Source organism: Caretta caretta, chromosome 10 (assembly GCF_965140235.1).
Source record: "Caretta caretta isolate rCarCar2 chromosome 10, rCarCar1.hap1, whole genome shotgun sequence".
Lineage (NCBI taxonomy): Eukaryota > Metazoa > Chordata > Testudines > Cheloniidae > Caretta > Caretta caretta.
Window position 1 is genome coordinate 30921244 of NC_134215.1, and position 27104 is coordinate 30948347.

At 51.3% G+C, this 27104-nt stretch overlaps 1 protein-coding gene across 2 annotated transcripts; it reads left to right on the forward strand.

Moving 5' to 3' along the window:
• RHOT2 (ras homolog family member T2) lies at nucleotides 1–26941 on the forward strand. Of its 2 annotated transcripts, XM_048866800.2 has the most exons (19): nucleotides 1–116; nucleotides 5278–5336; nucleotides 6953–7034; nucleotides 7226–7269; nucleotides 8920–8973; nucleotides 9706–9758; nucleotides 10455–10563; nucleotides 11033–11134; nucleotides 12175–12273; nucleotides 13010–13118; nucleotides 13514–13634; nucleotides 16310–16394; nucleotides 17885–18030; nucleotides 18139–18239; nucleotides 18345–18475; nucleotides 19213–19293; nucleotides 19872–19994; nucleotides 20338–20540; nucleotides 23166–26941. In XM_048866800.2, exons 1-19 carry the CDS (start codon nucleotides 80–82, stop codon nucleotides 23281–23283), a joined length of 1857 nt encoding a protein of 618 aa, XP_048722757.2. In that variant the 5' UTR covers nucleotides 1–79; the 3' UTR covers nucleotides 23284–26941. The 2 variants fall into 2 exon arrangements, with proteins under 2 accessions (XP_048722757.2, XP_048722758.2); XM_048866801.2 differs by lacking the exon at nucleotides 8920–8973.
• Nucleotides 26942–27104: the final 163 nt, after the last annotated feature.

Here is a 27104-nt window from a genome sequence, read left to right on the forward strand (position 1 = left end):
GCGGCAGGCTGAGGGGGAGGGGGCAGCGCCGCGGCCTGGCACCCCCGGCGCGGGAGAGGAGGAGGCGGCGGCGGCGGCGATGAAGCGAGACGTGCGCATCCTCCTGGTGGGGGAGGGTAAGAGCCGGGCCCTGGCGGCCGGGGGGGAGGGGATCCCGGGGTACGCTGGGTAAAGGAGGGCAACTGAGAGGAGTGGGAGGGGCCTCGGCTCCCCCTGCAGGGTCAGCTTGGGTAAGGGGGACAGACCCCCCACAGAGAGATCAGCCCCCCCCCGGGGCACGCTGGGTAATGGGGGCAGACCCGCCCCACGCAGAGAGATCAGCCCCCCCCCGGGGCACGCTGGGTAATGGGGGCAGACCCCCCCCACGCAGAGAGATCAGCCCCCCCCGGGGCACGCTGGGTAATGGGGGCAGACCCCCCCCACGCAGAGAGATCAGCCCCCCCGGGGCACGCTGGGTAATGGGGGCAGACCCCCTGCCTGCAGAGAGATCAGCCCCCCCCGGGGCACGCTGGGTAATGGGGGCAGACCCCCTGCCTGCAGAGAGATCAGCCCCCCTGGGGCACGCTGGGTAATGGGGGCAGACCCCCTGCCTGCAGAGAGATCAGCCCCCCCGGGGCACGCTGGGTAATGGGGGCAGAACTCCCTGCAGAGAGATTGGGTAATGGAGAGTGAACCCTTCCCCCCTCGTGCAGAGAGATCAAATCCATGCAGGTCATACTGGGTGCAGGCAATCTCCTCTCCCTCCTCCTACTTCCTGCCAGGCAGGAGGCTGGAATTGAAGAAACGGTGGACTGGCAGGGAGGAAAGAGACCCTCTCTCCTTGGACGGGGGGGAATTGGGTGACTGGGCTCAGGGCTGTTCCTAGCGAGCCCTTCTGCCCCTGTACCACACTCCACACACTGATGAACACTTCCCCTGAGAGTGGGATGTGGGAGTTGTCATCCCTGTTGACCTGTTGGGGAAACTGAGGCAGAGGTAGGGGAGGGGCTCACCCAAGGTCATGCTGCTCATCAGCCCCAGAGCTGGGAGTGGAGCTTGGCTCTCCTGCACCCCAGGCCTGTGTTGTAACCACTAGACCATTCTGCCTACTTTGGCCTATATCTGGAAGGAATTAGCTGATAGAAATTAACTTACCATTGCCTTGTGAATTAGGGCAGAGGAGCCCAGCCTGCCAGGAGCAGAATTTTCTGTAAAATTAGCCCCAGTTATGAAACATAGCAACATCCAAAGTCCCTCCTGTTCCCTCCATGACTGCCAGGGTGTCTGGGATGTCCCATTGACCAGCCCCAAGGAGGGGGCTGCTGCTGTGCTGGGTCTGCATTGCTGAATTCAGTGGGAAAACACTTACAAATTTGGTAACCGGAAAAGTTGGGGGAGCAGATCCTGAGTTAGTGTAAACTGGCCTCATTTCATTGAAATCAGTGGTGTGACACAGACTTACGCTGACGAGGGATCTGGCCCTGGTTTTGCTTTTAACAGTAACTGACACCACATACACTGGATTTTCCATTAATGCTTAGATTACTTAATATGTCCCTTCCCTATCATAACGTGTGGCATGTTTGTGTTCAGCAGAGGTGCTTGAGCAGGGATCCCCCCGCGCTTTTAAAGATGGGAGGCTGGTGGTAGAACGTGCTCTACAAGGCACGTTTCTTTATGCGGTGTCGTGGAGGGTGGCTTTGGATGGAGTTGTTAGATCGCCCACCAGGGCGGGGCAGGTTTTGCGCCACTGGCAGTTTGTATTTACTTTTGTCATGTGGGACAACAGCACTTAGAGCCCTGGACAGGTGCCCCCTTTTTATTGTTATACTGATCCAAAGAAAAGAAAGATCTCTAATGTGTGAAGTGGGGTGGATGGACATGACTTTAAGAACCTTACGTTCCCTGTTTGAAATGTACGTCCGGGGGGTTCCATTGGGTTTTGGCATTGCATTTCCCTTTTTTAGAAAGAGGGGCAAGGAGCAGGGGAAATAATCGCAGCACCTCAGCATTCTGCTTGTACATGTGCTCTTCACAGAGGCAGTATTAACAAGAATGGTTCTTGCTTATAGGGCTTCAGCCATGGGACCCAGTGCCAGCCGGGGAGTGGGTTAGGGAAAGGAATGGCAGAAGGATTCAATCCTTGCCCATAATCCTTGAGCCAGCGTGTTCTAGGATGTAGACTCCTACCACATAGGAGACTTTAAATGGTCAAAAGTCCCTTGTTTTAAAAATATGACCTTAGGTGTGGGGAGACAAGAGGGCTTTGAGGGCCTGGCTGGATGTGAAGGCCAGGAGAAGGCTCGAGCCAAGAGATGTCTTTTAACCTTGGTTTCAGAGATGCACCTCAGGGCTTGTCTACATGGGGGCATTCCCTGGTATAATTGTACTGGTAATACAATTGTACTGCTAGTCAGCTGTAGTTCTACCTGTCTAACTCCCCATGAGGAGACTCTTATTCCAGAAAGAGTGCTTTTCCAGTTTATTTTATGTCACTCTGAAAGTGTTGTAAATTAATTTGTAAATTAATCAGAATAAGTGGGTCCACGTGGGAAGTCAGATCAGTATAACTGGATAACTCTAGGTATAACTCTAGGATAACTCTAGTATAACTCTAGGTCTGCTGGTAAATTCCCCATGCGGACCAGCCCCCAGAGCGGTGTGTACACAGGCATCTCAGCTGGGACGTGTGCAATTACAATGTAGACATTCCTCACTGTTCCGGCTCCATGCAGCTTTTTCCAATATGAATAACTTTATTCCTTTTTTCCACATTTAGCTCTTCAATCTTGCAAGGTGCAGCACTCTGGTTCGGTTTTTATTGTTTGTTCGGAGCTTTTTTTTAAAAAAGTGCGGACTGTTCAGGAGGTGATTGCGTTCTAGTGGTCTAGTGGCACAAAGCTAACTATCAGGAAATCTAGGTTTGATTCCTGACTGCCCCAACTTGCAGTGTAATGTCAGGCAAGTCCCTTGACCTTTTTGTTTCTTGGTGACCCCATTTGTAATCCCCCACCTTTGTAAAGCTCTCTCCCATCTAGTTCTTTCCATCCATATAAATTCCCCTCCTTATTAAGGAGATGAACAAGAAGTGGGACAAAGTAACAGCAAAACAGAGCAGTGAAGCCTGGCTAGGCTACAGGCAGAAGAGAAGGAAGGAGAGGATCACGCCCAGCACATGGAATGTCTTAGAAACCGGACGAGCCCTGAAGAAAAAAGTTTTAGACACAAAATCCCAGAAGGTAAAGGACAAATACCACAAGAAGTATAGCAAGGCACACTGGGAAGTCAAACGCCTTGTGAGAGTGGACCAATGGCATTATATTGATAATCTGGCAACACAAGCAGAGGATGCAGCTGCTTGTGGTGAACTAGGAACTGTCTACAAAATGACACGACTTATCAGTGGTAAACGGCAGACACCAACAACACTCTCATCAGGAACAAACAAGGACATGTACGAACAACCGAAAAAGAACAAGAAATGTGCTGGACAGAGCATTTCAAAGAATTGCTGAACAGGGAGCCACCTAAAGAGGAAGCAAACATCCAGGAGGCAGAAGATCTTGATATCAACACAGACACCCCTAACGAAGAGATCATTCAAGCCATCAAATCCTTAAAAAATGGGAAAGCTCCTGGCAAGGATAACTTGAATGCAGAATTGTTCAAGGTAAATCCTAAATTAGCATCATCTATCCTGGCCCCTCTATTTACATCAGTCTGGGAAAGGGGAAAAGTGCCATATAAGTGGACCAATGGGGTTATAGTGAAGATACCAAAGAAAGGAATTCTCAGTGATTGTAATAACTGGCATGGTATCACACTTTTATCTGTGTATTATCACGGTGAGCTCAGTTTTGAAGTCAGAACAGGAGTATGTCATGTCTGCAATCCTCTTCAACATTGCCATCAACTGGGTAATGCGGCATACAATAGAAGACATGCCAAGAGGCATTAAATGGACACCCTTCTCATTCCTTGAAGACCTGGACTTCACAGATGATGTCACTCTCTTATCACATACCCAACCCCATATATACAAGAAAAAACAACTCGACTCAACGCATTCAGTCAGTAAATTGTACTGAAAATCAACCGCAATAAGACAGGTATCATGACCGTTAATATTGCCTCACCATCACCAGTACAGATAGAGGATTATTATTTTCTCACCAGTGTAGAAACATTCACATACTTGGGCAGCACCATCAGCCAGGACAGTGGAACAAGCCAGGACATCTGGAACAAAATCAGTAAAGCCAGGAACACCTTCAGGAGCTTAAATACAGTCTGGAAATCATCAAAATACACCACCAAAACCAAACTCAAGATTTATCAGAGCTGCGTACTTTCAACACTACTTTATAGTGCAGAATGCTGGGGAATGAGAAAGTAGGACATGTCCAAACTGTCTTCATTCCATACAGCCTGCCTCAGAAAAATCCTCTATGTCTTTTGGCCCAGAACAATCTCAAACCAAGATCTATTGACACAGTGCAGCCAAGAGGATCTGAGCACCGTCATTGCCAGGAGGCGTTGGAGCTGGATTGGTCATGTGCTTTGAATGGAAACTGATTCCATCACCAGAGTAGCAATAAGATGGACATCTGAAGGCAATGGCCGCCCAAAAACAACATGGCGAAGAGCTGTGGAAGCCGAGCTGAAAAACCTGGGGCACAGCTGGGGAACCATTGAAAGACTTGCTAGAAACAGTGAGGAGTTGAGAAGCTTCGTCCCTGCCCTAACCGCCAGAGGCGTAATAGGAACATGATGATGATGATGAAGGAACTACCTTTGTCATGCTCTCAGAACTCAAAAAATAGCTGGTGGGATTGTCCTCAAGCTTTCCAAACAGATTCCCCGTAGACTGAGCTTGAGCAGAGAAAATTGCACCCCAAAGAGCAAATGCTCTGGGAAGTTAGGAGTGTGTGAAAGCGAGGTTAGCTTCTGAACCGTTTACTGATAGGAAGCTATGGCATTTACTGGTGGGGGGCCCTGGTGGTAATGTGGCACTGATTTCCCTCTCTGCTTCACAAAACAGTTGGGACTTCAGGTTTAAGGATGGGTATGAATGTTAAAGGGAGCCTGTGACCTTCAGTGGTTGTAGGAAATTTCACCCTTTAGCCTCTGGGCTTGGAATGAATTTGCCTTCATCTCTTTGCCCCAACCTCCCACCCCTTTGCTTTGCCACCTGGACAGATTTCAGTCCCTAGTATCTGATGGCTCTGCCACCTCCATTCCCAAATGCCAGGCCTGCAAAGGTCCAGCCTGAACCTCTTGCCTTTCTTTCTCTCACAGCCCGGGTGGGGAAGACATCGCTGATTATGGCTCTGGTGGGTGAGGAGTTCCCTGAGGAGGTGAGCGAGGAGTGGTTTGCCTTTCCTGTGTTTTTAATGTGTCCTGGTCTTCCTGGGAGGGTGAATGTCCGTCTGCCTGTCTGTCATGGGCCAAAGACCAGCAGAGCCTCTAGATGTGAGACCAGCGTTAACAGGCTCATTTCTACTATCCAGGGCAGAATGATCTTGGAGCAGCAAAATCTTCATTGCCTTTCTGGGGGTGTGACTGCGTTTGAAAGGCAGGCTTCTCCACTTGGTTTTCTTACCGCAGTCCTGCTTTGGAGAGCAGCCTGCCCTTGTGCTCTAGGGTGCCTGGGCCTTTCTCTGTAGCCTGCTGCTGTTGGGCCTTTGGAATGAGCAGCCCACCTGAACAGCTGTCTGCTCTGTTCCATACATTGGCCACTAGAAGATGCTTCCCTAGTCAGCACAAAGCAGTGTCCCTGTCCCCGCCTCCACCTCCTAGCTGCAATGTGTCCTCTCTAGCAAGGCAGTTCAGGCTGCTGTCTCTGGCCCAGCTGGGAAAGTCCCTTGAAATGGTCAGTGTTCTCTGCTCTTCTGTCTACATGCAGAGATCCCTGAGCTGCAGCCATCTGTGTGAAATGCAGAGTAGCCAGCCTGCCCTCATGCACTGTAGAGCCCTTTCCAGCTCCAGGGCGTGGGCTGTTTTAGAAAGGGAAAACACAATTAGCCCAAATGGCCAGCATCTCCCCCTGTCCTGGAACAGATGGTGTAAGTCCCTCAGCCCCTTGCTGGCCTTCAGTGACACTTGCACTGCTGCAGCTCGGTGGGATAGATCTAAATGCCTGCCCCATTTCCACAGCGAAGCCCAGCTAATCGGCTTAATGCTCTTCCCTGGCTGCTGGAAGGTCAGTGCTTCAAGTCAATGTTTGTGTAAGGTTTAAGGGGTGATGGAAGTGCTTAGGGGTTTATCTGCAGGCCAGGAAGGGGAAGGTTTGCCCTTCCATGTCCCCTCTTCTCCTGGGCAAGAGAAGGTAGAATTGCCCCGTTTGGGGCTCCCCTGGGCATTAAGTGTAATCCCATTTCAGCCTCTCCCTCCACTTTACACCACCAAAGCTGGAGATTATTTTAATGCAGAGCCAGTGGGGTGCACAGTGCAGGCTGATAGTGAGTTGTGCCAGAACATTGACTGGCCCCTGCCCTGGAGCCACAGCAGAACTTGGGCTGAGATGTGAGCACTGGAGTAGCCCTGAGTAAGAAGTCAGGCATTACTCCTGCTAGCTGATCAACAGGCTGGGAAGTAACGCCCACTCTCCATGTCTATTCACTCCTGGGCTAGCTTCCACCTGAGCCTCTCTGTGCTGATGGGCCCAGATCTGCCCAGGAGGGAGCGCCTCCTGGAGGAGAGCAAGGCTGATCCCGTGTCTCCCACTCCTGAGCTGTGGCTGTTTTGAGGCATATGCTGTGGCCTCAGAGGGGATAGTGCTGAGCCTCAAAAGCTCATGTAGTCCCTGACCCCTCCTCTTTTGCGTCTTTAGGGTGACAGAAGTCTTGTGTGTCTCCTCTTTGTTGTATTCAGCATAGATCTGCCTGTCTCCTCCCTCAAACCCTGCATGCTCTGCCCCTGGGGCTTGCTCCTCCTCATGCTGCCCCGCTGACTGTGTCTGTCTGTTTTGAAGGTGCCCCCTCGTGCAGAGGAGATCACAATCCCAGCCGACGTCACACCTGAGAAAGTCCCCACCCACATTGTGGACTACTCAGGTAGGGCCCCCTTCCTCCTGCACGCCATTGCACCTTCACTGCCCCACCTCTAGCTCTTCCTACTCCCTCCGTCCTCACCAAAACCCACACTGTGCACAAGCCCCTTCCCAGCTGTGCCATGCTGCCAGTTCACGTGGGCTGTCATGAAGCAGGTGGCGGCAGCCGGGTGACTCTGCCTTTTTCCCTTTCAGAATCGGAGCAAACAGAGGATGAGCTGCAGGAGGAGATCGCCAAGGTGAGTGAGGAAAGGAGGTTGGGGCAGCTGGGTTTGAGATGGCAAGTCAGGGTGTCTGATTCTTTGCCTGGGCAGCCTGCCCATCAGTGTCGCCGAGCTCTGCGATAGGCCATCTCAAGAGTAGTGTTTTGTTAACAGTTTGCGTAACCTCTTCTCTCTTCTCACTGAGCTAGCTCAAGGTCAGTGCTCTTGCTTTCTGAAGTGATTGCCCGGGGGGGGGGGTTCCTCAGGAGAGGCAGAAGACGGAGCATTGCGGGTGTGGGCAAGGTGGCATGGTTTGATCATCAGAGCAACCTTCTGGTGAGCAATCTGTGATGATCCCCAGAAGAGTGGACAGGACCCAGCTGTTAGCAGTTCTTGGCAGGTCTGGCAGATTGAGTGAGGGCAGGAGGGGGAAGTCCCATTGTTATGTCTCATACAGCTGGACGTCTTTTCTAATCCTTGTTTGAGCTCAGCCTTCTGCCCTCTCCAGCCCGGAGATCCCATGGGGAAGGAACTAGGCTGGAGTGGCTGTGTGAACCTGCTCCCTCAACCCCACCAGAGCAAGGGTGTAAAGAGGCTTAAAGTGGGTTACATTAAACCCTGCCTTAAACCCTTGCGTCTTTCTGGGGTTAGGAATAAACTCTCTCCCAAAAGGGGCAATGATCTGCCCATCTGCTTATTTAAAAGCCATCTGAAGCGGGGGTCATGGTGGGATTGGAGGGGAAGGGCGGAGACCCAGGCAAAACATAACAAGTAGGTGGAAAAGCTGTTAGTGGCTCAGTGCAGTGGCTGGGAGCTATGTGGGGTATATCACATGGTGGTGGTGAGGATTAGGGGTTCTGCCCCAGGTGGGGAAGGTGCTGGTTATGGAGTCTCTCCCCAGTTCAGAGCCAACCCAGGCTAGCGGCAAGCAAGGCAGTGCCATCTGCGGCTGTTTGCTAGGCTGTGGATCAGGGTGTCACCGAAGTTCCCAGAGAGCAAGTTTCCACGCTGTAAAATCCATCCTCATTATTGGCGTTAGCTGGCCGATTTGGCAGTCTGAGCAGAGAGGGCTGGCTGAGGGGTTCGTACGGCTGCCCAGTTGCAGCTGATCTCCTCTCCCGCCTCCTCGAAGGAGCTTTTCCCAGAGAGGAATTGAGTCCCATTATGAGGATGCGGGGGCGGGGAAGCTGCCAGGGCCACGTTCTGGGCTGGACTGTGAGTGACACCGTGTCAGGCTGCTGGGCTGTTGCCTTTCAGCAGCAGCCGGTTCACTGAAGATCAACACGTAATGAAATCGGAGCTCCGGCCTGGTGCCGAGGGTGGATTTTGGCAGCTGGAATTACAGGCGGCATCTGTTCAGTTAAGATCATCTGGCTTCTCAAGAGCTTACGAACGGCCTGCGGGGCAGCCTCTCTTGGTATGGGTGTGGCGGGGTGTGCAGGGAGGGGCGGGCGGGCGTTGGTACAAAGTCCAGGGCAGTGGTGAGCCTGCCTGGCTGTTTGTGGGAGGCCTGTCTGCTTGGTAACAGAGCTGTACCATGCCCGGGCCGGGCCCTGTCTTCTCCACACTGGGAGAGGAGCATTGTCTTGGCACATGCTGGCCTTCGGGTAGAACAACCTCTGCCATGCCTGAGCGATGGGCATTCTGGAGTGCTACCCACGGCTCACCCTGCTGCTCTCTCTGCAGGCCAACGTGGTCTGCGTGGTGTACGATGTCACCGTGGAGGCCACAATTGAGAAGGTAATGGGCTGACTCCAGGCTTGTGTGCTTCTGACCTGCAGAGTCGTGTTTGGCCTCACTCTGCTCTGCTGCCTCCTCCTGTCCCCAAGGGATCTGCCACAGACCATGGCCCCAACACTGCCCTGTTCCATGTTCTCCATGGAGCACTACACGCTTCTCAGATGCAAGCTGGGGCTTCCGGGGGTAATTTGATTGCTCTTGCTTCTTGCTGAAGCTGCTAGCTGGTTGTAGTCTCCAAGACATGCCGCCCCAGCCCCATCTCCCCAGCTCTGTGTGCAAAGGGAATGTACTGCCAAGAGTTGGTCATTAGCCAGGCCACTTTTGCTCAGAGCCATCACTTAGCGCTTCGTCATTATCAGCCACAGGCAGTTCCTAAAGTGATTCAGGGCATGGAGTGCTGGGGATTTCTTCAGACACGATGGGACTCCATCACATCAGACAGAGCAATTCCTGCCCACTCCAGGTGCAACCCACACTGGATCACGGCCAGCCCACCACCCCAGGAATTGGCCTCGGACCCTCTGGGCTGCAGCCTGCATCCTGTTTATTGTCACATGCACTCTGATTATCTGTGGGTTACGTGGAGCAGATGGGCTGTGATGACGAGATTGTTGTATTGCCTCAGCCCCCCGCTGGCTTCTAATTAGTGCACACGCCACATCCCCACCTTCTCTGTCACTCACAGCAGTGGCTAGTCTGTTCTAACAGGGCTTTCTCCTGGTTGCCTTTCAGATTCGGACAAAGTGGATTCCCTTGGTGAATGGGGGAGTTGAAAAGGGTTCCAGGTACTGTACCAAACACAGCTTTTCTGGAGTCCGGTAGGGAAGAGGGCGTGCCAGTGGCACAATGGACCGGCTCTGGGTCCTGCTCCCATATAGCTCAGTGTGTTGGCTGGGCACACAAGCACTTGAGTACAGCCTGATGATTGCTGGCTGTTTGACATGGGCTTGGGAACTGGGAGATCCTGCAGGGAAAATAGCTTGGTGCTGCCTGGGAGCTTCCTGCGAACAGCAGTACACGGTATTAGGGAACGGCCGGCTAGCTCATGGGCCCCACATCTGATAGAGGTGGGGAGACTCTGGAGGCTTTTCCTCCTCTCAGGGTCTTGCTGCCACCGAGGCAAGAGGATCTGCTGGTGAGATGATTCCCGATGTAGGGGAGCAAGTGAGTTGCTGAGTCAGCGCAGGACCACAGAGGCCTAAGCTAACCGTGGGTTGCTTGGACGTAAGGTCGTCTCACGTGCCCAATAGTCTGGTTAGTCCTGCTGATGTATTCATCAGCCTAGGTTGTTCTGGCTGATCCGGTGCCTGGTTCCAGCAGCTGGAGGTGGAAGAGCAGTCAGGGGGCTGGCAGTTCTGTTCCTTTGAGTGCTCTTCTGATCAGCCGCCCTAAGAGCACATATGCAATGTGGGAGCCCAGATGGGAATTGCGTTGGCCTCTGTCTTTCCACTCCATGACACTTCATCTCTTCTCCCTCCTAGAATCCCAATCATCCTAGTGGGAAACAAGTCTGACCTACAGTCTGGGAGCTCCATGGAGATCATCCTGCCCATCATGAACCAGTTCTCTGAGATAGAGACCTGCGTGGAGGTGGGAAACCAGAGCACTGTACTTTGATTAGTGAAAGGGGGCTGTCCGTCCCTGTGAATTTCTAATGTTAATTACTAACGAGAGGCCTTGTCCCTGGTTCCATGGGCTGTCACCACAGTGAGTAGGAGGAACATTCTCCATCCTGATTTGGATCTGCCTTCTCAACACTGATCCCTGAAAGAGCCTTAGCCCAGCCCTGGTGGGATCCAGTCTCCTGAGCCCACAGGGGAACATGACAGAATTCTCATTGGCTTCTGGGAGCATGAAATGGGCCAAGAGAAACCAACATGTAAATGGGGAATTTCCCTTTTCGGTTTGTTTCCTGGTAACTGTCACAGACTTCAGTCCATGCCTTGATCTGATACCTGCCTGGAGCTGAAACTCACACTTCTCTTGTGCCCTCAGCTCCATCTTCCATCTGGCCCCAGGCCATGTCCACTCATGGTCCCTTTCTCTGTCGTTGCACTAGTGTTCGGCCAAGAACTTAAAGAATATCTCTGAATTGTTCTACTATGCCCAGAAAGCGGTTCTGCACCCGACAGCCCCCTTGTACGATCCAGAGGAGAAACAGGTAATCGAAGCCATCCCTGAACCCCAATCAGCCTTGCTCTTCTCCCTCCCAGGCATCCACGCACTTCCCAGTAACCTTCCATATCCTGCCTGTACACCCTCAGTCCTCTGGCATGATTGTGAAGCCTCTTGTTCTTAACTGCTGCCTGATTCTCCTTGTGCTCTGCCAGCCGACAGGCGCCACTCCTCTCAGCGGAGTTAGAGAATAAAGTCTTCCCCCTCTGCTGCTAAACTCGCTGTGTGCGCTCTGCCCTCCTCCGCAGGTGCAGTTCATGGGGTGCTAGACAGCTGTTGTAGGGAAGCTGAAGCACACCCTGGGAGTCTCTCACCCAGAAGTGCCTCTTGTACACATTGAGCCATGCTGCACTGATACAATAGATCCATCACCAGCCCCAGCAGGGGACAGAGTGATTCGGAGCCCTGAGAAGGCTTCCCCAGGGAAGAGTGTGTGGAAAGCATGGGACTGTATAGTGAGGGGTTTGATGGAGGTATCCAGACGAATGACTGGTGTGGAGAAGGGAAACCCGCCACCTCTGTCCACCTGGTTCCAATGGTACAAGAACAAAGGGATGTTCAGTGACACTGAAAGGTGGCAAATCATCTTAATGTTTAGAAAAGGCAATACTTTTTTGTGCAACATATGGCTAGCCAGTGGAACTCTCTGCCACTAGATGTCATTGAGGCCATGAGCATAGGAGGACTCTGAAAAGGACTGGACTTTTACATGGATAACAAGATCATCCACGGTTATGTTAGGGGGTCACATGGAAGGGAGGCATACCTTCATAGTTCAGGGCACAAGCAGCCTCTGACTGAAAGGGGTGAGGAAGAAAATTCCCATGTGGGCTGACTATGGTTCACAACTTACCCCTACCACTGCAGCAGCTCGTACTGGCTATTGTCAGAGCCAGAGTACTGATTTAGGTGGACCGTTGCCCTGAGCCAGTACAGGAAGCCTCGGAAGGTGGGTTTGTGGGAGGGAGCACTGAGCTGAAGACAACCTCTTCGTGTGCTTTTCACTATGACTCATTATATCCACAGCTGAGACCAACGTGTGCACGAGCACTTACACGGATTTTCAACATCTCAGACCAGGATAACAACCAGATCCTAAGTGATGATGAGCTCAACTACTTCCAGGTACAGACTCCTTAGCGCTTGGATTTCCAGGGGGTCCCCTGTCCCTGGGCTGTGATATCACCATGACCACTGCTACTGTTTCACCAGTAGTGTTACCTACAGCAGCTGCACACATCCCCTCCTGCCTGTTCTCTGGAAAGCCTCTCTGATTCCTACTTTCTTCTAACTCCAGGGTAAAGAGAGAGTCCCTTGCATGGCACATTGAGACCTTTTTGGACTCCTGGTCCTTGATGCCAAAGGGGAATGCCAGCAGCTAGTGTTCTGGCACACAGAGATCTGTGTATCTGATCATCTGTCTAGAGAAGGGTTTCATGCCCACACACTGTGAGCAGGGCCAAGCAGAGCTGTGGAAGGGATTGCTCTGTGATGTGTGAAGCAGGATACCCCTAGAGAGTAGCAAGGAGTTCTGCTGCATTGACTGAGGAGTAGGGACTCATGTAACAGGAATAAGACCGAGCTGGCAATCCATGAGGTGAGTGGAGTTTGTCTCCCTGTGATTCAGTGGCAGGTTTTGCTTGGAGTCCCAGGGTGTGCATAGGTACTGGTATAGCAAGAGTCTGGCAGCTCTTGGGAAGCGGCCTTCTAGTTGGAGTAGAGAAATGAAGTAATTAACAGGGGAGAGCTCTGGAGTGGGTTTCAATTCCTTCCCTTCCTTCTGGAGAGCTGGAAAGAGACAGGGAGGCTCTCTGCTGGCAAGGGGCTTTCCTGACCTTGCCCTTGTTTCTCTCGGAGGTAGAAGTCTTGCTTCGGGAATCCCCTGGCCCCCCAGGCCCTGGAAGACGTGAAGACAGTTGTGTGGAAGAACACCACGGATGGGGTGCAGGACAATGGCCTGACGTTAAACGGTAACTGAAGCGGGCAGCTTTTGTGTTGGTGTCACTGTCTCCTTGCTCCGTTCCTGGCCACTCTCCCCTCTGGCACCTGGGAGACGAGCGTTTTGCTGGGCAGAGAAGGACGGCAATAGATCTTCAGGAGCATGGGCCATGGTTTTGTACCCCGGCCCACACACCATAATGAAAAAGCTCATTGGGCATCTTCTCGGATGAGCTGGTGCTTGGCCTAGAGCCCCAGAGCCGCCTGATTCAAGGCCCCGCTTTCCCAGAGGAAGGAAGGCTTCTTTAGGGAACGTCCTGTTCTGACTTTGTGCTGAAGCACCTTGCTGGCTGGGCTGAGCGGAGCTTGCTGCTCCATTGCACCATAGCGCTGTCTGCATGGTGAGACCCTGCCTCTCTGCTCACAGGCTTCCTCTTCCTCAATACCCTCTTCATCCAGAGGGGGCGGCACGAGACCACCTGGACCATCCTGCGCCGCTTTGGCTATGCTGATGAGCTGGAGCTGACGGATGACTATCTCTACCCACTGTGCGTACAGGGCTCATCGTCTCCGATGCTGGGGAGGGATTGGCAGGCTGGGGATGGGATCCCCCAGGGAGACGGCTCAGAGCCATCTCGATGAGCCTTCCTTTTCAACCACCATATTCCTTTCTGAGGAGGCTTGGGGTCTCCCTTCTGTCCTAACTGACCGTCTGCAACGATGTGTGGTCTCTGAGCAGTGAGGTTCTCCTTTACTCCCAGTGGGTCTGGCGCAGCAGGAGCTGAAATCCAACCGGATGACAGCGCACAGCACCCAGTCCAGTTCTCTCGCAAGGGCAGAGTCACGCTCAGTGCCCCTGCACTGGCCTGTCTAGGAAGTCAGGATGTGGGGGCTGACAGACCACTAACCCCAGTGGCACTGTTGATTCCACTGGTGCCCACAGAGGGGAACAAATGGGACCTGGACTGTGACTTTCAAGTGAAATCACTAAGGGGATTTTGAAGTCTGTTCTCTCTCGGCAAAACTGTTTGGAGCAGTAAACTGTCAGCTCAGTATTCAGCTGGATTTTGCAGCTGCCTCCTCTTCTCTGATCCCTGTCATGCCCCCAAACTAACGAAAGGGTTTGTACTCTGAGCTAGAGAATCCTATAGCCAAAGCAGCAGGGCTCGTGGGGGGTATAACAGGGCTCTCACCATTGGAAGGGGAGCTACTGTGACTTAAGCACCATTGTGACATACCAGGGTATAATTCAGGCTAGTGGGAGACTGTGTCATCCCTGCCCTGCAACTTTTGGTGCCTTACAATGTTTTGCTGAAGCAGCTCCCAACTGGGCTGCTCCCAGACAGTCTCCAGCATGCAAGCCATGCCCTGAGTGTCTGTGTATAGCTTCAGCATGCCAGCCACACGTGGGTTACACTCCGGCTCTCACCAGCCTGGGTTATACTGCAGGGTGACCCCAGCACACCCCCAGTCCCAGATTTCTCCAGGAAATGTATGTACAGCCCTCTCCTGGACAGTACACAATATTTTCAGTCCGTTATTTTTTAAAGGGTATCATATGCCAGCTGATTGATTATCTCAAATAGTTACTCAGACACGTCAGTTTAAACACATTGGATTAGATAAAACAGTAAATCAAGTTTATTAACTACAGGTCGAGATTTAAGTGAGTACAGGTAATGAGGCATAAAAGTCAGAAATGGTTACAAGAAAAATCAAGATAAGACATTTCTTAATACCAGATTTAACAAATGATACCAGATTCAAGCAAAGTTTCTCACAACATGCCCTCTGCAGTCTTACTGACCAAACCCTGTAGGGCAGGACCCATCCCGCAGAGCCCAACGAATGCTTCCTTTGTCGCTCCAGGTGCACACCTTGTGGGGGTGTTTGTCCCTCCTTTCTCTAGTTTCAGTCCCTCTCTTGAAAAACATTTCCAGCGGGGCACTAGGAGACTATCTGTGTGGAAGGATGTTCCTCACTGGCTTTTTCTCACCTGTTGGAGCTTTGTTCGTTTTCCGTCCTGCGTGATAACTCTGTTCCCTGCTTAAATGCAAATGAAGCAGAGCACACATTCCTTTGTTGAGGACAGACCTGTTTACCAGCCTCAGTTTGGGTGGGGCTGTGGGGTTTGGAACATGTGTTAAGAACTTCATACAGGGAACTCTTGTAACGTCACATAGTGTTGCTACACATTTTTTAACAGGACAATATTGACCAGCAAACTGAGTTTTCAAATGATACCTCACAAGACATGCCTTGCACAAAAATTATTGCACTAGCGTGTAGGGTGTGAAAATGGGTGTATTCTGTCACGGCCACTCTGTCTCTTGCTGAATACTGCACGTGGAGCTTATGACAGAGCAAAATCAACACAGAAGGGGCTGCAGCAGCATTTCCCCCCCGCCCCCCAACTTAGATAAGCATCCCAGGCCCAGGGAAGAATCCTGTATTCCTGTAAGTCAGGTTTCAGAGTAGCTGCTGTGTTAGTCTGTATCTGCAAAAAGAACAGGAGTACTTGTGGCACCTTAGAGACTAACAAATTTATTTGAGCATAAGCTTCCGTGGGCTACAGCCCACCTCATTGTAGCCCACGAAAGCTTATGCTCAAATAAATTTGTTAGTCTCTAAGGTGTCACAAGTACTCCTGTTCTTTTTTCTGTAAATCAGGGGCACCCAAACATAACCAGCTGAGGGCTGCATTAGCAACTTGCCCACAGACTGCGCCCAGTTGCTTTGAAATGGAGCAGATTGCAGCCAGGCCACTGGGATCAAGATGAGGCATAGTCAGCTGGGAGCTAGTCTCTTAAAACCATAGTAGGGCGCCAGGGGATGCACTCTGGCCTCGCCTGTTGTTGGTGTTTGGGAAGTTGGCTGTTTGGACTCCACTGACCCAGGTCTCCTCTGCCTGCCCATTGGAGCTGTGTGCAGGTGGTTGGCCTGTTTGACTCTGAGGGTGCATGCTGCCAGTGAGAACTACTGCAACAGGCTCTGTTCAGAGGATCCAGACCATGGGCCAGATCCTCCTTTCTCGTGGAATTGTTTTGTGTTGTCCCCCCGCCATGGGCTGTTGGATGGCGTTGGGCAGTCATAGCGATTCCTGTGCTAATCACCAGGTTCAATGAAGAGAAGTCTGAGTGGACGTCCCCAGTGGGGGAGTTAGTGTGTCCCTCAGTGCCTGGTTAACAGGTTGCACTGACTTGTTCTCTCTCCCTCCCTGCAGGTTCCGCGTGCCCCAGGGCTGCTCCACGGAGCTCAATCACTTTGGATACCAATTTCTGCAGCGGATGTTTGAGAAGCACGATAAGGTGAACTGGGCTTCGCAGGGAGTGGGGAGGCAGGTGGCTGTCAGGCTGTCCAATCCCACGGCGAGTACCCTCACAGTCTCGCAGACATGCTTAGCTGACTCTGCGCTCTTGCTCACAGGGGCATCTTTGCAGTTGCTCTTCACGCAGTCCCATCTGCTTATTCTGTTGTCCTTGCATTCTCCTTCCTTGGGGGGATTGGGGTAAGGCAGCCCAGGGCCAGAGAAAGCATCTTCGTCGCATGCATGTGACCTCTGGATACAGAGGATATTTTGCAATGCATCGTAGCTAGAAGTTAAACCAGACTCTCTGGAAACTCCAGCTGGTGCAGAGCATGGCAGCCAGCTGTCTGACCAACACAGCTTGTTGAGAGCACACAACCATAACCTATGATAGTGCCCATCCTCGAACAGTGGAAGTCTTAGTGACAAAGGGGAGGCTACTAGGAATTGGAGACAAAGCCACCTTGGCAGCTGGCCCACAGCAGTGGAACAATTATAAATGACCACATACCAGACAGCCATCAGGGGAGAGCACAAGGCCCAAAGAGGGGAGAAGGAAGAAAGCAGTTTTTGCTCTTTTCTGGCTCTTTGAAGAGTGAGAGAAGAGCATGCCACCTCTGTGCAACTCACTCATCTGGGGCGTGATGCTCCAGTTCCGCAGTGATGTGCGCTGCATAAATACCCAAGCCCCTGTGCGCTCTGAAGCAGGCCAAGCCTCAAATCTGCAGCACTCCAGTGTGGCGAACTGATAACTCTGTGGCAGTTTCCTTTACGTGTTTTAAAAAGGAGGGTTTTCTTGAGTTCAGCCTGAAGGCAAACAGCCCAATCGCTCGTCTCCCCCTTTATTTGGTTATTCAATTCTGTGTTACACTGCTCCTGCATTTTCCATTCTCAGTGTGTTACTGCATCATAGAAGCTGTCTGGGGCAAAGCTGGCAGCTGAGTGATGGGCAGTTAGAGCTTTTGGCCCCTGAGAAAGTGTGGAAGGAAGTTGGGGATTGTAGGGTAAGCACATGGGCTGGGTGTTTCTGCTAAAACAATCAGCAGTGAAACAGCTGTTGACAGTGAAGTTACCATCTCTAGGCTTCAGGGTTTGCACTCTCCTGAAGAATGATGTTCGTTTCACACTGGATAGATGTCAGTTTCAGGCAGATTCAGGCTTTCTGCAGACTCAAGAAGACAATGTTGCATTGTTTACAGGTGGCTCCCCTTGTGGAGGGGCTCTCTGCAGCTCTAAGGATTAGAAATATTTTTTTCAGCGAAAGCTGATCGGGAGCAAAATTCTGCAGCAGCAAGTGATTTCTTCACCCGGGTGTGCTGTTACCGAATCGCAGAGTCTATGGGGCTCTGGCTGTGCCCAGATAAATACATCACTTCAGCATAATTAGCCAGCATGTGGGCATGTATAGCTGTGCACAAGAGTGTATCCATAATGCTCTGGGTCTCCAGGTGGCTCCCGCTTCAAGCATCAACTCTCCCTTTGTGTTCCCAGGACAGAGACGGAGCCCTCTCACCTGTAGAACTACAGAGCTTCTTCAGTGTCTTCCCCTATGTGCCCTGGGGACCTGAACTCTACAACACGGTATGCACCACTGATAAAGGCCTGCTTTCACTGCATGGATTCCTCTGCCAATGGACGTAAGCGCAGTCCCTCTCCATCCCCCTTACTCCAGTTCACTTAGCACATCCCTGGCTCCGTCAGGGTTCTCTGTAACTGGCAGGGTTCTCTTTGCTTGGATCCCCCAGGCTGGTATCCTATCTGGATGTCCATCACTGCCTAGAGTACTTGGGTTACTTGGGCTACCCCGTCTTCTCTGAGCACAACTCTCAGACACAGGCAATCACAGGTACGTCATCCCTCCAGTGTCTCCAGCATTGCCTCTGCTATCCTTGGACCCTTGGTGCCCACCTTTCTAGTGCTAACACAGGGTTCTCTGCATCCCCTACTCCAGTTACCCGGGAGAAGAGAATTGACCTGGAGAAGGGTCAGACCCAGAGGAATGTGTTCCTCTGTAAAGTGATTGGCCCCAGGGGTACGGGCAAATCTGCGTTTCTGCAGGCCTTCCTCGGGAGGAACCTGGCTGTGAGTATGCATGCTTTCCTGCCCCAAAAACCCCTTATCTCTCACCTGGAAGCTTAAAAAGATGAGGCCTTCAAACTCCTTCTGTGTCGCTGTGCATATGTAAAGCAGTCCCGGGCACGTACTGACTAAGGGCTGGGAGCCCAATGCCTGGAGTATCAGTGAGGAGACCGATTAATTCATCTACTTCATCCCTCTGGCCCAGTGCAGGATTGTTCCCTACAGCACATTCCCTCATACTTTATTCCGACTAGTTTGAATGTCCCAAACAGTGAGGCTCCCACCAGTTCTTGTGGGCAGACTGTTCCACCTGAGATCTGGTAGATCTCACTGACGGTGTTTTCCCCTGATATTCAGCCTAAGTTTTCCTTCGTTTCCTGGAGCAGAGCAGCAGGGTCCTTCCTCACACTGCTTCCCGCACTAGGAGGCCCTCTCTGCTGTGGGGTTTTGGGGGAATCGCCCGTTCCCTGGGATGAATGGATGAGGAAGCATCTAGTCTTCATAGCTGCTTACTCAATAAGTCTGTATCCTCTCTGGTTCAGAGAGCAGCTTGCTGTGAATGGCTTTGTTCACGTGCCAGAAGCACAGTGTGCTGGAGCCGCTCCCCTGTAATAGTTTTGCCTCCAGTAACAGGTTGCTGTAGCACTTGGGGACTCTTGGGACAATGTTCACAGGCACCAAGCCATGGTAAACGTTCTCTCTTCCTCATGGCTGTACTGCTGTTGTCCCCTTCCTTGCAGGCACACAGGGAGTCCCTGGGAGAGCTGTCCTTCTATGCAATCAACACTGTCCAAGTCAGTGGCCAGGAAAAGTATTTAATAGTAAGTCCCATGGAGCAGGAGACTGGGGAAGCTCTCGAGGATGGACTAGCCACTTCCTTGGCCATGCGGAGAGCAGAAAGGCTTCATGGGGATCTTAGAGATGTCTCAATGGAAATGGTCATGAGGAGGATGCAAGCAGCATTTAAGACCTCTCCAATATGCAACCCCTGGTCTTAAGAGTCCATTCTGAAGTATCCTCATGGTTTCCAGTGCTGTTTGCTTTGTCCTGTAGTTAAAGATTATTTTCTGCTAGGCAACCACTTTTGGGAGCTCTCTAGAGAGTGGCATATGCACCACCTACAAAGGCATGGAGAAGGTAGTGACTCATCATGGGTCATAGAGCAGGTCGCTGCAGTCCTGACTCCCAGCCCTCTGCTGTAGCAACTAGATCACAGCAGCCTTTGGGGCTTCTGCTTCAGCAGCTGCCCTGACATGCTGTTCCTGCGACAGCCTTGGGTTGGCATGACCTGTGCGCTGGTGGGAGAAGTGCCACAGTCTCCAGACGCCGTGTGATCTTCTGGCTTCATGTCTTGGCTATCTTCTCTTGGGCCACTTTCCTTTTCTTTCCTCTGCTCCAGTTGTATGAGATTGATGTGGACACGGAGTTCATGAAGGCCTCGGACGCGGCGTGCGATGTCGCCTGCTTAATGTACAACGTGAATGATCCCAAATCTTTCAACTATTGCGCCTGTATTTATAAGGTAAGCATCACGTCCTCCCCTGAGCAGCAGCCCCAGTCCCTTGGAAGGAAATCCGCATCCTAATGGGAGGGGCAGGCTGTACCATACCGAGGATTCCTGCTTGCTCTGTCCCATCTGTTAGTGCTGGCATCATGACAGCTACCAGTTCCACCAGGGATCCTGCAGGTGAGCCCCCCTCACAACAGAACTCACTTGCTGTTCTGCAAGGTGACCTTCCCGTCACAGGGGCCACCCCTGCCACATCCCAGCTTTGGATTCTGCTGCTCCCTTTCCCCTCGATGTTTAGTGGGTGATGACCACTTCCCTTTATCTCCCTCTCGTGACCTTTGTGTCTCCTACACAGCAACACTACATGGATGGACAAATTCCCTGCATCTTCGTCGCCTCCAAGTCAGACCTGCCAGAAACAACTCAGCAGCATGGACTCTCGCCTGCTGAGTTCTGTTACAAGCATCGCCTGCCGCCACCATTCTACTTCACCTGCAACAGCCCTGGCCTGCCCAGCACCACCATCTATACCAAACTGGCCACAGCAGCTGCCTTCCCGTCAGTACTCTTTCTGCATCACTAGAGTGCACTCTTCTAGGCATACGGCCTGACCGTGGGCAGGCAGAATGCATGTGAGACTGAGGGGTGTATGTTAACACAGCCTGCAAATGTTACCAGCTCAGGCCCATGTTATGGCACTTAGATGATGGGGAACAGGATCCCTTTTAAGCCAAAAAGCACTTTAAATACATCCGTTTATTTTTATTTTATGGCTTATTGCTGTCAGATCTGAGCTCCTCACCCATTCCTAGCATGCCTGGGAGGTAAGGAAGTATTTCTGTCCTCATCTTACTGAGGCATAGCGTGGTATGCCTGAGAGCACTTTCAGGAAGTCAGTGGCAGAGCCCAGAAAAGATCCCGGATCTGCCTTAGCCATAGGATCAGCCTTCCTGTCCTTTAGTGTGAGTAGGGTCTGCAGAACGAGTCTGTAAAAACAGCACCTTCGTTCCCACTGGCCTGGGAGCAAAGTTTATTTTTAAAAACTGAAATAAGTGTGTAGCCCTGCACAGCCAACTCAGCTCTGGGGGAGAGAGCTGGATTCCATTCCAGCCCATGCACCGCCAACAGAATTGTCAACTATGGTCCCATTGCAGGATCTTTATTGTTGATGCATGAGTTGGAAAGAGCCCAGCGAGAATTTCTAGACCCAGACGAATCGATCTTGTATTTTCCCCCTAAACTGATCAGATTTATACCGAGATCAGTAAAATGGAGCCCCATGAGGCCATTTGTACAGAGTTGCTTTCTGGAGTAGAAATGGGTCGCCCAGTCAAGCAGATTTAGGCTCAATATTTAGGTTTGGCAAAAGAAAGTAACTAGAAAAGTTCCTGGATATACCACTGCCTGCAGTAAGAGCATTGTTTTAGTAGAGGGAAGCTAGAAAATGAAGCTGACCTGTCTAGTTAGGTGCAGGGAGAAAGCTCATACTGGGAGTAAATTAGATTGTTGATACTAGAAGAACAATAAGCAGATATGAGATGTTTTCGTTGGTCTCCATTCAGTAAACATTTTTTCTTTTAGCGCTGCTGCTTTTTTCTTCACAATATTAAAATTTAAATATTCCTAATATATCTAGGAAATTCAGTATAAGTAAATAACATGCATCATGGAGGCCCTGGGATTGGCTGTTCTTTGATTCAGCAGTGTATGAATAATGGATTTTTCTCTCCTTCTTGGGGATGTGCCTGGATTATATAGAATTGGATGATGCAGGCTTGCTCAGGAAGCTGACTCGCATGGGGAGGCTTGGTCCAGTTCTGCTTAACATCCTCGCAACTGCACTGTAATGCACTCCAGACAGGCAGGCTCCACCGACCTGTCCTGTGGGCAACTACTGGCCTTGATCCTCCAGGGCATGGAGTCCCCCGCTTTGAAAATATTTCAGTCTGAGAGGATCCCCCCCACCCTCTAAAAAAATTAAAAGGGGTTAGCAAATTACTGTACATATAGGCTTACCATATTTCAAGTTCCCAAATAGAGGCCACGGGGAAGGCGGGTACAGCAGCTGCCATGCTCAGGCCGTGAGCAACATAGGAGAAGTAAGGTAGCAATACTATACCATGCCACCCTTCAGACCAAAACAGAGGTCATGCCCGGGAAAATCCCAATGTATAGTAACCCTAAATTAAGGGTTAACTGTTTAAGCATTTGGAATGAAATGCAAAGGATCTAAAGATTATTGTAATGTTGTCTGTGATCTCACAACCCCCCTACAGTTGTCTTTTGGGTTGGGACCCCCAGTTTGAGAAACGCTGTTCTAGGGCTTGCCAGTAACTGCCACGTCTCAGCAGCCCTTAGTGGGTTTGATGTATTTTGATCTCAGCGTTGAAAGGTGTAAATGCAGCTTGGCCTAGAAAGGAAGAAGTAGAACTCCTGGTTTGTACCAGTTATTTTGATGATGATGTGCTATTTATACCCTTGCTAAGAAGAAAGCATATTGGTAAAGCCTGTTTCCATCCCACCCATTCATAACTACACTCAGAAGGGCAAAGGAATAGCTTCATTCCATTGTAATCTGATCTGATGAGCTACCAAGGGATCAGTGCACAGATGATGGCGAGGACCAACCTTACAATGCTTCCTTTGGTCCTCCATATCCCTTCTCCTCTTTTCTCCCTAGAGACAGTGAAAGATTTCCAGATTGCAAAATTTCGAGACAATTCTCGGGTTCCCCTTTTGGAGCCAGCTATAGAGCTGGGCACATTTTTTTCTTTAAATTTTGAATTTTCCAAATTAAGAAAAAAAGGGGGGGGGGAATTGTCCTCCACACCCACCCCCGTTCTGCTGCTGCTTTACAGGTTCTCTGCTCTACTCAAGGGGTGAGGCTAGCTCCACCGTCCTCTGGGGAAGTGCTGGCCCTTTGTTGTCAGCTGCGGACTGAAAGGAGCTAGGTCTGGGGCTCTCTGTACATGCACTTTTTGCAGGTATGGCGTTGTCATGCCAGTGCAGAGCGCTTATTCCAGCACTACTGCTCTGTAAGCTGAGGGCTGGCCACAGGAATCTATCCCATGGCCAAGTGCATCCTGTCCTCTTGGGCTGACAGTTTCTCTGTGTGTGTCTGTGTGGTTGTACGACCCTCGTCTGTGCAGTTCGCTGAATGGCTTCTTGTCTGTTTCTTTGCAGTCACCTGAACGACACCGACCTGGGAGCTGCTTCCTTCTGGCTCAGGGTAGCCTTGGGAGCCAGTATCACGGCTGTGGTAGGATTTGCACTTTACAAAGCACTGGCAAAGAGCAAATAAGCAAGAAGAGAACTGACCTTTCCCCCCCTTCCCTTCCCAATGCTTACCTAAGACAGACACCAGCTTCCTTCTCCTACTATAATGCACCCAGATAGGAAGGATCAAACTGGCCCTGCCTGGACCCTCACAAGGAAATTCCTTCCTCCCCCAAACCTGATTACAGCACCAGCAAAGCAGACCCACAAACAGGATCCTCCAGACCTAATGACACCAACCAGAATGATCAAGAATGTCGTTCTCTACACTTCTAACGTACCCATCACTAGGGGTTTGACTCTGAACGCCCCATTGCTCAACGTTACCCTCAGTCCACTCTGCCGTGGGAATGTCATGGTCTCCACTTGCCATGTCTGAGCATCTGCAGAGCCTGGAGTCCAGTCTCCCGGGGCATTGAGGGGGTCACCTGTGTCTCTTTTTATATTGTTTTTAACACCATCTCAGACTTGAAACAAACGACGTGCCCTGGGAAAGCTGTACATATCTTTCAGACCGGGGCGGCAGCAATCACGCCTGTCCAGTCTTTTATTCCCAGGGAAGGTATCATTTTATATCATAGTATGGTTCACGGGGACTTCCTGGAGCCCGCGGGGACTCTGCAAGCACCAGAGTTGGTGCTAACTTGTGTTTTCTCTCCTCTGGGGTGGAGATGTGCAATGAGCTCGCGGCCCTGTCCCTATAGCACAAGGTCTATCAGGAAACAATGGACAAACTGGGACTTAGGAAGCCTAGGCTACCTAAAAGAATGTATTGTAAAAGGTGCCACACAGAGGGGGATTTACCCATCGTGCTCCTTGCCGTCTAGTAGCCATCTAATGTCTCCTGGTATTTATTGGCATATCCTTGAGTTGACTACTGGCCAAACCCTATTGTGAGCAGTTGTCCTGAATACCTCCTTACCTTAGAGGCATTGTGACTCTCCAGGCTGCCGGAGTTTAGCAAAGCTACACTTCTGGAAGCATTGTGACTTACAAGGTATTCCAGGGACCCTTCTGCCCTTTCCACATGTCCAGGGATGCCATCCGGTTCAAGTTAATATCGGAAGCCTTTACAATGGTCACCAACAACCCCCTTAGATTAGTGAAAGGGAGCCTTTGAAAACCTCATCTACTACTTAAGTATTCCTATACTTCACTTGGCTTTGGGCAATGGAAATTGTTTAGTTACTTTCCCTTTCTGGCTTTCCTGCACTAGCTCAAGGCTGCCATTTTGGGGTTGCAAACACTGCAGGGGTAGAGCGGTTTGGTTTGGAATCTGCCTGCCTGTTTTCTGTGACTTTTACATTCAGTGTCATGAAATGACTTTTTAATAGTGGGCTTTTTCAGATGTTTTTTTAAATTTCCATTTGGGTCTAACCTACCGGTGTCCCTGTAAAAGACCCTGCATTGTGACATCACTCCAGTGTCAGCCAAAGGCAGTCACTAGAAAATGATTTCCAGGTGCTCACCGCCTGCCTGCTCAGCCAAGCTTCCTAGCAGCTGCTTTTGTTGTATCTATTCCAGCCAGTCCCACCATGCACAGGTATGGGGGATTGCTGCCTGCCCGATCTGTCATCCGCTTGTCCCATGCCGCCCTTCACAAGACCGTTTCCCCCTTTCCTACCCCATCTCGCTTGGGTCACAAGTATTAATAGGCATCATGGGAGGTGTGTTAACCTGGGCAAGGATGGCGTGTTTGGCAGCGTGGTATACCGGCTGCTTAAGCAAAGGACTGATGTGCCTGAATTCGCCATTAGAAATGTGGGGTTGGTATACTACCTGCACAGTGTCAAACCAATACTGTAATGTTCCTGTGTCAGCCGCAGTCCCTGATGGAATTTGTGCCGTTGATGCGGATGCTCAGTGACGGGTATTGTGCAGCTAAGTAGCCAATGTCCGTACTGCATGGCCATGGTCTGAGCAGGGCTCTCCAGCGGCACACAATACTTCGTATACGTAGCTTTCACTGTTGAGTCTCCTGGAATTTCCTTGAACTGGAAGTTTTGCTTTCTCTGACACCCTGGCTTTTTCTGATCCAAAGTGGTTAACTGGCAGACACAGGGGCTGCCAGCCCCTTGCTGCTCCTTCTCTGGTACAGACACTAGCTCCCATTTCATTGGCCCAGCACAAAGCCCCAGTGGGACTAGCTGAAGACCATCCCAGGAGTAAGGACCGTCTTCTCCACCAGCCAATCCAGGCCTGTCTCTGCTTTCCTCACCTCCCGTCTACATAAAGTTTCCACTCTGTTTATGGCTTTTGCTGGAGAGCTGGAGAAAAACAAAGTGTTGATTCGGGAAATGCCGCGAGCACCTTTGGCACACACTCAGGGCAGGCTTGTGTACAGTATCCTTGTGGGATGACCTGACGGAAGATGTACCTGTTTCCTGTATGCTTGTCTATAGTTTAAACTAGTTTCGGGCTGAAGGCAGGGCTCGTAGCAGGAGCATGCGTTTAAATCCTTTTGTGTAGGGGGTCCTCTGGTGACTGAGTACAACATGTTCCTCCTTAACTGGCGTGCTGGGGTGGGGATTGGGCTGGCTCCCCGGTCTGGGGGCAATGCATCTCAGACTTCTCAGGCTGGGCCTGCTCCAGTGGCCTTCTGAAGGAGCTCAGCACAGCCCTCATCCTCTCTGATTCTTGGTGGCGGGTAACGTGTGTGCTAGTCAGAGTGGCTCCTGCTGCGGAGCCTGTCTCTCCAAGCTGAGGCAGAGAAGGGTGGGGTGGCAAGATTTTGAACTTGTGGCATTGGCTTTGCGGTGTGGAGCCTGTGGCTGTGGGTCTAAGTCTCCTCGCCAGGGGGTGGAGGAAGAGCACCTACCGGCTGACAGACACACCTGTGCTGGGTGCTGTTGCACAGATCAGTGAGTCGCCATGCTTGCATGGCTCTGCAGCACAGAGCTGACTGGCAGTGAGTGCCCTCCCTCGGGCCATGGGGCATTGGCTAAATCAAGGCAAAGGGCTCCAGAGCATTTCTGTTTTTAACCGAGCCACGTTCCCCTTTTTCAGTGAACTTTGAGTGTTCACATGGTGCACAGCCTTTGCCAGAGAGCCTTCCTGTCGTGCTCCAGGCTGCCCCACAACGACAGGGAGCAGAATTCAGCTAGCAGTGCCCAGCTGTCTCTGTCCTTGGGGCTTGCTGCAGCTGAGAGGAGCTGGCTCTTTGTGAGTGTCCGTGTGAGATGCCGACAGCCCACCGGTGGCCTGGGATTGAGCTTTCTCGAAGAGTCACTCTCATGACAGCTGCCGTCCTGGTTGATATGGAGGACACAGTTCTGTGGCTTTTCCCCCCCCTTGTTCCCTTGCCCACCTCTCATTGCTGGTGGGAGTAATGTTGATTCCGTCATACAGTGGAATCTGTACAATCTTCTGGCTGAAGTATTTTTTGGGCCCCCAGAAGCCATGTTGTCTGTGCTGGGGGGGGCCGGGTCCACTTCAAGTTTCCCATTTCACTGGCTGTTCCCTGTCCTGGTTTGAGTCTGTTAAGTCTGTGGTGGCCTGCTGTCACAGCCAAGACCCAAATGTGGCATCTTCTATATGAAAAACACTGTAATGAAGTGCAGAGGCCGGAAGGCTGTCTGCTCTTGACATTGTTCCAGTGACAGTCCGGATCCTATAAAGCCATATGATTTTATCAGATAAATTCTGTAAAAAAGATACATTTTTATGCACCTTCTGACTGCAAATTCCTTGTCTGCTTTTCTTATTGGCGGGGTGGGAGAGGGTGAGTCGTCCTCTGGAGTGTTTCATGCAGATGAAACCACCTTGATCTTGTGCTTGGTATATCAGCCAGGAGCGTACCTGGTCATGTGTCTTGGTAGTAAGTGTCTGGGATATGGTTACATGCTG